The sequence below is a fragment of the Sceloporus undulatus genome, chromosome 6 (genome assembly GCF_019175285.1).
Source record: "Sceloporus undulatus isolate JIND9_A2432 ecotype Alabama chromosome 6, SceUnd_v1.1, whole genome shotgun sequence".
Classification (NCBI taxonomy): Eukaryota; Metazoa; Chordata; class Lepidosauria; order Squamata; family Phrynosomatidae; genus Sceloporus; species Sceloporus undulatus.
The window spans coordinates 120,843,316-120,854,412 of NC_056527.1; the positions used below are offsets into that span (position 1 = coordinate 120,843,316).

The 11,097-nt window shown below is 45.2% G+C and overlaps 1 protein-coding gene across 1 annotated transcript; it reads left to right on the top strand.

Annotated features, from left to right (window-relative positions):
• The first annotated feature begins 2,436 nt into the window (after positions 1 to 2,436).
• On the top strand, positions 2,437 to 8,372 carry SNRNP27 (small nuclear ribonucleoprotein U4/U6.U5 subunit 27). The gene is made up of 6 exons (XM_042477045.1): positions 2,437 to 2,549; positions 3,851 to 3,965; positions 4,936 to 5,048; positions 5,453 to 5,532; positions 6,264 to 6,328; positions 8,049 to 8,372. The coding sequence occupies exons 1-6, from the start codon at positions 2,513 to 2,515 to the stop codon at positions 8,101 to 8,103; spliced, it is 465 nt and encodes a 154-aa protein (XP_042332979.1). The 5' UTR covers positions 2,437 to 2,512; the 3' UTR covers positions 8,104 to 8,372.
• The last annotated feature ends 2,725 nt before the right edge of the window (positions 8,373 to 11,097 follow it).

Here is an 11,097-nt window from a genome sequence, read left to right on the forward strand (position 1 = left end):
AAAGCCTGGCTTTAGGCTTAGCCCACACCAGGGTTGCCTTGGGACCCACAGATGTAGGAAGGATCCTAGGCTGAGCTGAACCCTAGATCCCTTAGGATCCCTGGCCCACTTTTTTGGCTATTCATTAAGGGAGCATCAGAAAGAGAGGACTGAGGTTTGCCAAACTATGGCTGCATCCACACTGCAGAAATAATGCAGTTTGGCAATGCATTAAGTACTATGGCTCAATGCTATGAGCTCCTGGGATTTGCAGTGTATTGGTGCACCAAAGCTCTCCGACAGAGAAGGCTAAAATAGCTCACCAAACTACAGATCCCAGAATCCTATAGCATGGAACCCTGGCATTTAAAGTGGTGTCGAACTGCATTACTTCCGCAATGCGGATGCGACCCAAGTGAGCAGTGTACACTTTGGCACGAACCAGAGGTCCGAACCCACAAAGGTCTCCTCTTTGCTTTCCCATTTGACCCCCAAAAACTGGAGCCATCCAGGGCCCCCGAATGAGGCAGAAGGGAAAGAAAAGAGTAATGATGCTCAGCGTTATCGGCCAGGCTGCTGAAATTTAAATGTCTGTGTCTGACAATCGTCGCTTCAAAGTGCTATTTAATGTCACCCCTTGTTTGTATGTGTGTGTGTGTGTGTGTGTGTGTGTGTGTGTATATATACACACACACACACACACACATATACATACATACATACATACATACATACATATATATATATCTACACACACACACATCCCACACCTTTGTGTTTGGCCTTTGACTGATATTGTGAAGTTTTACCTTTTCAGGTCCTAATGTAAAATACTTGCTCTCTTGCAACGCAAAGACTGTGCATTACTACCCCAAAAAAGCCTGTATTCTTCTCCTTCTTTCCTTCTTTCTTTCTTTGTGTGTTTTGCCACTTTTTCAGCAACTAAGAGGAATCAATGGTTCGTTTGGACTTTTATATCACTTATACCTTTGTCATATTGTACGCCGGGGCTTTCTATCCCTTTCCATTTCGGACTCATCTTGCGGCCTTTGAGAGAACCGTATGCACCGAACGCCAGGCCCTCCTTGCGCTTTGCCAGTGTGCTACTGCTGCATGTCTCCTCTTGAAAGGCCATCCGTATGCGCTGCTCTTGTCTCCTTCTTCATCGTCTTCTTGGCCTAATGGCATCCAAGCAGCTAAACTCCTCCAAGAGACACTTTGGCCGGGATCTAAAGGCCTTATTACGCCAAATTCGAACTCAGCGCTCAATGTCCGGATCCATGACTCCTTTCGGAGGAAACGCTTTTGTCTCCTTTGATTGCTCTAAAACACACACAAAAAATAGCAGATACAAATAAACTTTCACCAAAACACCAACAAAGTGTGAGATAAGCTCTTGTTATTTCATATGAGGCCAAGGTGGCCAGATGTCCTCCTTTCCCAGGACGTGTCCTACATACGATTCAAGCTTCTGTCCGGGAAGAATCCCAAAATGCCTTCCCTTCTGAGCATGTTGTATTTATTGACTGTATTTATACCCCTCTCTTCAGCCACAAAGGTTTTATTTAAACGTCCTACATTTTGTGGTCCCTTGTCCTCCTTTGTGGTTATTATAGGGTTGCCATAACTGTCAACCTCCAAACTGGGACAAATGTAAAAAAATGTAGGGCAAATGTAAGCCCCAAATGGAGGACATATTTTATAAATGGAGGACACGCAAACCACTAAAAATATTAATAATTTTAAAAAGCATGAATATAATCGCATGTTTCTTAGGCATGCTCAAAATGGAGGACGTTTTGGCATCATTCCTAGACAGATGGCAGAAATGTGCTTCCCTTTCTGGCCATTCCAAAAGACACGCAACAACAGCACATTTGGGCATTGAACATGGCTTTACTGAACATGGCACTCTCTTGCATATTTCAAGTCTGCGCCCTTGGCCCCTGAAGCCCCTTTCTGGCCTCCCGCGCTCGCGCTCTCTCTCTCTCTCTGGCGCCCCCCTGTGGCTTCATCGCCAAAGAGCACCCGGCTAAGATCTTATCCGGCTAAAGAGCCATCGCTGCATGGCTCTCGGGCGCCCTCCTGTGGCTAGCATTGGGAAATGTGCTTGAAATTTGAATGCAGCCACACGAGGGCGCCCGAGAGCCAGGAATGAGTCCCTTGAAGCGATGCAGCGATGGCAGCACTGGGGCCTTGTGGGTATTGTAGTCCGAGAAAAGTAACTTTTCCCAGCCTTTCAAAGTACTGTAAATAAATCTAGCAGCTCCAAGAAAAGATCCACGCGGGGCTTCTCTTCGTCACTCCCCCCTCTCTGAGATTGGCCGGCCGCTCTCCCCGCGAAGCCAGCATGGGCCAATCCCAGGCGGGGGGGGCGTGGCGTTTCCCGCCGGAGCCTAAAAGAAGGGGACAGACCGGAAGTGTGGAACGGAAGGACTCTGGTGTGTGTTCCTTGCCGGAACTAATAGGGGGACGGACCGCGTCACCGGAAGTTGCTCTCTTTGAGAGCCTCGGAGGAGGCGGAAGCGGAGAGATGGGCCGGAGCCGTTCCAGGTCTCCTCCCCGAAGGGGTGACTATCTCTCGGGGAGCCTTTGGGCCCTAAGCAGCTGGGAAGGCCCTGGGTTCAAGTCCTGCGCCGCTTTCCCTTCAGTCTCCGCCCCCTTTGCCCTCCATTTTGACCGCAGCTCCCATCAGCCACAGCCAGACAGGGACTGGGTTTGTGAAGCCAGGGCGGGGAGGAGGCTTTTCCTACAGCTACTGCAACTCCCATTATCTTCATCCTCCCCCCTTTTGCTGAAGGCCTTTGGGCTAAGTTCTTCTCTCTCCAGGGCTTTGGACTGCAGCTCCCATCAGCCACAGCCAGACAGGGACTGGGTTTGTGAAGCCAGGGCGGGGAGGAGGCTTTTCCTACAGCTACTGCAACTCCCATTATCTTCATCCTCCCCCCCTTTTGCTGAAGGCCTTTGGGCTAAGTTCTTCTCTCTCCAGGGCTTTGGACTGCAGCTCCCATCAGCCACAGCCAGCCTGGGCTGGAGTTTGTGCAGACCTTGGGGAGGTTTCTTTACCCACTACAACTCCCAGAATCCTATGTCTCCTCTGCCCCCCCCCCCCCCACTTTGGCCTTTGGGCTTAAGCTCTCCCTTCTCCTCTTCTTTACAGACTGCAGCTCCCATCAGCCACAAGTTCAAAACACACTGCAGAAATAACCCACTTTGAGGCTGCTCTAACTGCCCTGACTCAATGCTAGAGAATTCTGGGAACTGTAGTTCTGTAGAGACATTTAGCCTTTTCTGCCAGAGAGTGCTGGTACCACAATGAACTACCATTCCCAGGATTCCTTAGCACTGATCCAGGGCAGTTAAAGAGGCCTCAGACTGGATTATTTCTGCAGTGTGTTTTGGACCTGGATCATGACCAGCACTTTTGTTAAGTGCAGAACACTTAAGTACATAGAGAGACCTTGTAGCACCTTTGAGACTGAAATAGAGGAGTTGGCAGCATGAACCTTCCTAGACTTAAGTCTACTTCCTCAGATACACATTAATAATAATAATAATAATAGAGATATAGCCATGTTAGTCTGAAAAATCAGTATGTAAAGAGATCTTGTAGCACCTTTGAGACTCACTGAAATAAAGGAGTTAGCAGCATGAACTTTGGTAGACTTAAGTCCACTTCTTCAGATGCACAATATTATTAATAGGGATATAGCTATGTTAGATGTAAATCAGTCTGTAGAGAGATCTTGTAGCACCTTTGAGATTCAATGAAAGTAAGATGTTGGCAGCATGAGCTTTGCTAGACTTCAGCCTACTTCCTCAGATGCATTACAACTGTTCCCTGTTCATTCATGCCTTCTTTCTGTTAAAGAGCGCCGGCGTTCCAGATCCGCTTCGCGGGAGAGGAGGCGGCGAGAGCGGTCGCGGTCTCGCGAAAGAGACAGGAGGAGAAGCCGTTCGCGGTCCCCACACAGGCGGCGATCCAGGTGAGGAGGTGGCGATCAGATAGGAGCCCCGGGTTTCTGGTGAACCTGTTCTGTCAGAATAAATCTTGTAGTCAGTGGGAGGACGAAGCAGGCTCACCCCTCTTGCCTTTGGCACTGTTTGGGGGAAACGGTGGCAGGATGCGATTCTCTACTTTCATTTGAAACATTTGAAAGCCACCCCCGCTGTCTGGCAGATGCTTCGCTTGATAGGAATAGATGAAGGAAAGGTCCCTGAATTCCCCCATCCATGCTTAACTGTGAGTGAGAAGACAGCATTTAAATCAGCGTTTCCCAAACTGTGGTCCTCTGGATGTTTTGGACTTCAGCTCCCAGAATCCTTGACTGCTGGCCAAGTTGGGATATTTGAAAATGGGAATTGAGGCCTATCAATGTCCTGAGTGTGTTTTCTGGGCAGCTATAACACCACAGTTGTGTAAGAAAGGCAAAGCGTTGCCCCTTGCATAGGACTGTAAACATTCTGGAAATTTTGAAGGGATGGAGGGAAGGTTGTTTTCTTTTTCTTCCCTCCTGCGCAGAAAATAAAATTAAAATGCAATTTTAGCACCTTTTACAAATGGAGAGACAATTTAGGAACATAAAATGCTGTATGTGCAACTTGGGTATAACTTGGTAATTATCATGTTTGACATAAGGAACACCTGCATTATAAGGGATCTCTAGTTTTGCCTTTTGGGGAGTAGGCAATCACCCCTAAAAAACAGTAGAAAATTATCAGTATTAGTAAAGCAGAATAAATATTTTTGTATAGAGTCCTGACTAGTTCTCCTTAGTTTCAAGCAGGCCTGACACACTCATTTTGATTAAAATTACTGAAGCAGAGAAGCCAGGACCAGGAATTGTAAGGCTCTGACAATATACGTAACTAGTTTTTAGAAAGGATTCTGGAGCCATAATATGTGAGTACCTTGTTTACTGTTAAAGTAAAACCTGCTCTGTTTTAACATCCTAGATCTCCAAGGCGACATAGATCCAGTTCGTCTTCCCCAGTCCGGCCGAAAGAAAGGCGAGATGATGAAAAGAAAGAGAACAAAGAGGCCAAAGGCAAAGAGCGTCAGATCACAGGTAACACAGAAGAGGCTTGTATGTCACAACCAAATGCTGGAAACCACCAACCATCCTCCAGGCGCTCCAAAAAGAGAGTCCATGCCTCAAGATGCTGATAAATGTTTTATTGCAAGTCCAGTATACTTTGGTTGGCCCTTTTTCCCCCCAAAGGAATTTTTCCTTGACAGGGTTTCTGTAAAGCTGTGCAGAAGAAAGTGGAGACATTTCTCAAGGTGCTCAGTAGATGGATGTTTGATTGGTAAACAAACCCAACGTGCTTTGGCTGATATTGCTCTCAAGGTCTTCTGGGGCTATATGGAATTGATGTAATATTGTGTATTGTTATATGCTTACGTGGCATCTCTTTCCGTAAGAGACAACATAAATGCATAAGAAAGCAATACAAATTTGCTTCTTTCCAGAGGAAGATTTGGAGGGCAAGACAGAGGAAGAAATTGAAATGATGAAAATGATGGGATTTGCATCTTTTGACACCACAAAAGTGAGTGCCTTCTTTTGTAGATCTTAGGTCAGTGGTAGCATGTGGATGAACAGTGTCTAGTTGGCTTTGGGGATTATTTTAATGGCAACATGTATAATGTGAATTTTGGTTGGCCCAAGAAATGTATCACTGTTTTGTGGGTTTTTGATGGTACTGTACTTTGCTGTCTGGCCAACACAGCTATTCCTGGATATATTTAATTTGTGCGTTTTTGAAACTGTTTTCTAAAATAGGGTTAAAGGAATGCTTTTGTCCCATCTGCATCACTTTGGGAGCCCTGGGAGGCTGAGGGGTGATAAATGAGTTCTGCTGTTCTTAGACAATAATAATCTAGCAGCAACATGTAAGCGCAGCAGCCAATGTTGTTACCAGAGTTCTGCAAGAACAGAGAGAACCTACTCAGAGGACCATTTGACTTCTTTTTTTTAAATCTGGATAAATCTTGCCAAGAAATTTTCCTTGTTTCTCTGGGCTTTTTCTATGCCTACCCTTTCTTTTTCCTGGAGCACCCAAAGAGTCCTGCAGATTTGCTCCTGGGGACTGGGAGGCCTTGATGAGGGAGGGTTGGATGCAGATGGAAGCACTGGGAATAGATGGAAATTGTCCAGTTCCTTACATGAGCAAAACACATAAATCAGGATCCAAGATGTTGTTTTTTCCTTCCCTTTGGCCAGTACCACTGGATCGCTTGTTGTCTTGAAGGTGACTGTGGATTTCTCTTTGTCTTCCAGGGCAAGAAAGTAGAAGGCTCTGTGAATGCCTATGCTATAAATGTGTCACAGAAGAGGAAGTACAGGTTGGCGTCTCTTCACTTTAGACAGATTGGCCCTGAGCAGGGGAGGGTAGCCATCTCATCCCTGTGTTTACAAGAGCGATTTGCACCCCAGCACTTGATTCACTGGAATGCTTTGGCAAAAAAGAGCTCTCAGTGTTGCTTCATCTCCTTTTTTCCTTAAAGGAACAAAACAATAACAAAAGCCCATTTTGCCCTTCCTGGTTTCTGAGTGGTTTGCCATAAATATCCTCCTTAACTTGCTCCAGAAGATTAGTGTCTGCCCAGAGTTCTCAAGCTCCTGATTGTGAGCAATGCCAAAAGGGAAACATGAGCTTCTTAAGATCAGCCAAATTTTAATAGTGTGGGAGAGTTGAAAATTATCAGGATCAACCTCATGTGTCCCCAAGCTGTTCAGGGTTCATTGCATAATATAAATTACTCTGATGCAATCTTCAGTTCTTGGTTGGTTGGGATATTTTATCTGTATGTTGCTATTCCTGTGGTGGGGGAGCACCTTTCCAAGTTGTTTTATTCCACCTCCCCTGGTTTCCGCTTCACCTTCCCTACAGACTGTCAATCAGCGGCTGGCATCTCGTTGGTCTCTTAATGCATTCATAATCCTTCCCACAAGCTGTGCAAGGGTGGCATCCTACTCAGGATTGTGCAAACCCTGTGGCATCAATGTAAACCACTACACTACACCAAGGGACTCCGTGAACGTGGTTCTTAGTGGTGAGTGCAGAGTTGGCACAGTATTGTTCAACAAGACAGTGGCTAACTGGACATTTTTACATGACTGGACTGGACATTTTTGGCCTGTGCCTGACAGACATACTCACTTGCAGGTTACAAAGTGGATGTCATTGTGCATTATTGAGCATTCTTCATTGAGCACCATTGAGCATTTGCTATGCATTGTGCAACACTGAGCAGTGCACATTTAGCAGCCTTCTATAGGACTCTTGCCTTTCACCAGGGGATGGTTCCTTTTTTAAAATAAGAGTTAAAGTACTGAACAGTACTTACATTGACCCATGGATAAGTCAACTCGTTTGTTTCGTATCAATTCTTTGACTCAAACTTCTAGACTTATATATAGGTATATACAGTAAATCCCATTAATTTACCACCACGAAGGATCATGCTCACGGAGCCTCCTTGACTTGCACAGTGATTTATGTTGATGTCACACGGTTTCCACAGTCCTGAGTGGGATGCCAGCCTTGCATAGCCTCAGAGAAAGTCCATCTGCTTGTGTAACAGACATTGGTTGCCCAGATAATCATCACACAAGTGTAGAATTGTGTTTTGTGATACAATATTGGAGTTCTGAGCTCATTAACTTTCAGAAGAGTTTTAAAACTAGGTGTGCTGTATTTTATTTTCACTGTTATGTTTTAAGTGTATTTAAGTTGTTTTATCTTAATGTTTTTAATTTGATTGCTTATATACTTTTCTTTAACATGTGATCTGCATCGTTTTCAGCCATATATTCTTTGAGAGTATACTTATACTTTGAGAGGGGGGCTGGATGCACAATAACTAAATCAAAATAGGTCTTCTAAAATAAGTGCTTTGTTCCTCCTAGATGTTTTGGCTGCAAAACTAAGGTCGATGCCACCCAGGTTGAGCTTAGAGCAGTTTCAGAAAAACTGGATGGGCACCAAGAAGATTGTCTAAGGATTAGGAAAGGGGGCTTTGGGTGTATTTTGTTGCTCATTTTGGCTGTTTCTTGTTGCAGGCAGTACATGAACCGGAAAGGTGGATTCAACCGGCCTCTGGATTTTATTGCCTGATCCCTGCCCACGAAAGATGATTCCACCGCTAGTCCCTTAATTGTCTTAAGAGCAACACCTGCAGCTAAGAGGATCCCAATGTCTTCCCACACAAAACGGGGCTCTTGTTTCCAGAGAGTCTGTGAAAGTGACATTGTCTCGCGGAGTGAGGCGGTAGTAGGTTTGTCTCTCTTTGTTTGCACAGAGCACCCTTTTGAGTTGCTGTGTCTCGTTTTTGTAGGCGTCCCTGTTTTTAAATATTGTTGCTTAAATTAAAAAGGAAAACTTTGTATTCTCTCCTTCCATCCATCTGAAATTTAAGAACAGTTGTCTGAAATGCTGGGATACCAGGCTCATCTTAGACTCCTGAATTATGTTGGTGGATACAGACGTTTCTGAAGTTGATGGGGTACCTTTTTCTACAAGTTTAAGCCATTCATTTTCCTTTCCAGGCCCCTCTGAAGATCGTTAATATTGTTCATTTATTATTTTTGTGTATATCCCTTTCTTCCCCACAAAGAGGCCATTTTCCTTCCTCCCCCCCCCCCCCCCCAATTGCTGTTTTCCTTCCATCCAGGAGAGGGACCTAAATATGCTTATACAACTCTGATTGTCCTCTAAATTGGTTTGCATGGTATCCTTGTAAAGGTCTGGATTTTTTCCTCGGTGGCTTTGTGGGACAAATTAATATTTGCTTTTATGCACTAGATGTGCAGGACTTTGCAAAATTGGAAGCATGTATTTTCTTGTCTTTTTTTTTTTTAAAACAGAGTATGAAATACAAAGTTGTGGCTTTACTTGAGAGACATTGTGATTAAAGACTGTAGTCATGAATATAAAACGGTTGCTCTGCTGGGTCTAGTCCAGGGGTGAGAATCATCCAGACTTTCAAATGTGGTTGGACTCCAAGCTCCAGCAGCCCTAGCCATCATAGGCAATGGTGAGGAATGCTGGGCATTGCAGTCCCGTGATGTCTTGAAGGCCACATGATTCCCACTTGTGGACTAGTCCAGCATCTTGTTTCCAACTCTAGCCAGCCAGTTAGAAGGCTGCAGGCAAAGTGACACAGCTTGTAGGAATTAGAGATATATGGTTGCTGCGGTAGAATAATCATAGCCAGTAGCCATTAATCTCACAATGTCATCTAACTCCCCTTAAGCAAAATGTAAACAGAGAACCTTTAGTGCTTTGTGTATTCCCTTGGAAAGAATTAATACTATAGGAGAAAGGTCAACCCTGCTTTCAGGTCCTTGATTTGGGATGTTATAAAAGGGCAGCCAATAATTACAGTAGATGTTCACTTTGACTTCTCTTTTCGTTGGGGAGACGTTCTTGTGGGATTTTTCAGCCTCGTGTGCCAAAACAACTTGGTTGGTTTGGTGCAATGCATGTTTTTGACTTGGGCAGTCTGGTGTTATTTCCCCTTCACCCTGGGCAGCAAAGTACCCTGGGCTACCCTCTGGAGTAGCCTTCGTATTTGGCAGTTTATCCTTGCTCATTATGTTGGACGTTTCCCAGCATAGTTCTTCATCTGAAGAAAGAGGGCTGCTTCTCCTCTGTTGTATTTGCTTCTTCTGTGCAGAGTCCTGTTAGTGGGATATGCATGTTATGTCTCTTTTTTGGGTGGAGTGCAGGATGCTGTTCTCTTACCCTGTGTGCATGGCCTAAAAGCTTGGCCTCCACTGCTGTCAGATCCTGGGAGAAGCTGTTACTGCTGCTGCTACTCTTTACCAGTGCGGTTAAGAGGGAGATGAACACACTTCAGAGGTCAAAGAAGTGACTGGTGTAAGTTCTGAGAGGAAGGATGCTGCACTTCTCTGGGAGCCATGCCTCATTTCTACCCGCCGTGAATCTAGACCAGCTGCATCTTCCTTCTCTCAATTCTCCCCTCTTCCCTGTTGGTAAGGAATGGCTGCAATGGGCTTCACAGCTAATAGAGTAGAGAGGAAAGGCATGGAACTACAGGTGCAATGTTACGCTTGCTGTAGGATCTTAACCCATTTCACAGTTCAGTGGACCTGAGTTGGCTTTATGATGTTGGAAATGGCATGCAAAGGTAGCAGAGGGTGGTAGACAAAGACATGCCTCTCAGTCATGAGACGGAAACCACTATGCAGAGAAATGAAGGATAATAATTTTTATTTGTATCCCGCTTTTCCCAAAAGGATTGAGGTGGGTTACAACACAAAAATACACCATAGAATACAAAATTAGTACTTTTGGGGGCTGTTTGGAGTCCAGTCGTGTCCAAGAGGTGATCGCCTTGAATAGCAGGTTGCTTCCTTTCAAAGCAAGACCTAAAATTTGCCCTAAGACATACTTAATTGGGAGTAAGCCCCACTGAATTGAAGACAACATTATTGCAAACAGGGCTTGGGCTGCAGTGATGGTTGTGTGATGTTCTAGGGAACAGAGCTACTGTTTTGTCCTTCCACAGCTAATTGGACAGAGGTGCAATCCAGATCAGAGAGCCCCATGATGTTGAGCATTGGAATACAAACCTGGAGGGTGCTGCTTGGCCATGGAAACCAGCTGGCTGGTTTTGGGCGAACCGCACACTCCCAGCCCCAGAAAACCCTGTGACTTTTTTTTTTTTTTTTTTGCCTTGTGATTTATGGTGACCCCAAGGGTTTCCCTTAGAGTCGCCACAAATCAGAGAAGATTTGAAGGCGCACAACAACGACAACAGTCCAGATTAAAACTGCCAGCTCAGTTTCCTCTGACCTAGAATAGCAATGGGATTTATTCCTCCTACACAACCAGGACGCGCAGAGTCCTAAAGCTGGCAGGATGTTGCTCACATGCGGTGTGTCCAGGTGGGTGTGTCTGCATCAGATTATCCCATGGACACAAATCTGGAGCCAAGCCTGTGGGACCGTCAAACACTGCAAGGCATTTCCTTGGGACAGGCGCTCAGAAACCTGTAAAAGGAGTTCAGGGGGTGTGTCTTTGTGTGTCTTTGTGTGTGTGTTGTTTTTATAATTGCTTGTAGAGTGATTCGGGTTCTTAAAGTAG

Coding starts and splice junctions, on each gene's coding strand:
- SNRNP27 (XM_042477045.1), top strand. CDS start 2,513: ATGGGCCGGAGCCGTTCCAGGTCTCCTCCCCGAAGGG. Junction 2,550..3,850: donor CAGGTCTCCTCCCCGAAGGG/GTGACTATCTCT, acceptor TTTCTGTTAAAG/AGCGCCGGCGTTCCAGATCC. Junction 3,966..4,935: donor CCACACAGGCGGCGATCCAG/GTGAGGAGGTGG, acceptor TTAACATCCTAG/ATCTCCAAGGCGACATAGAT.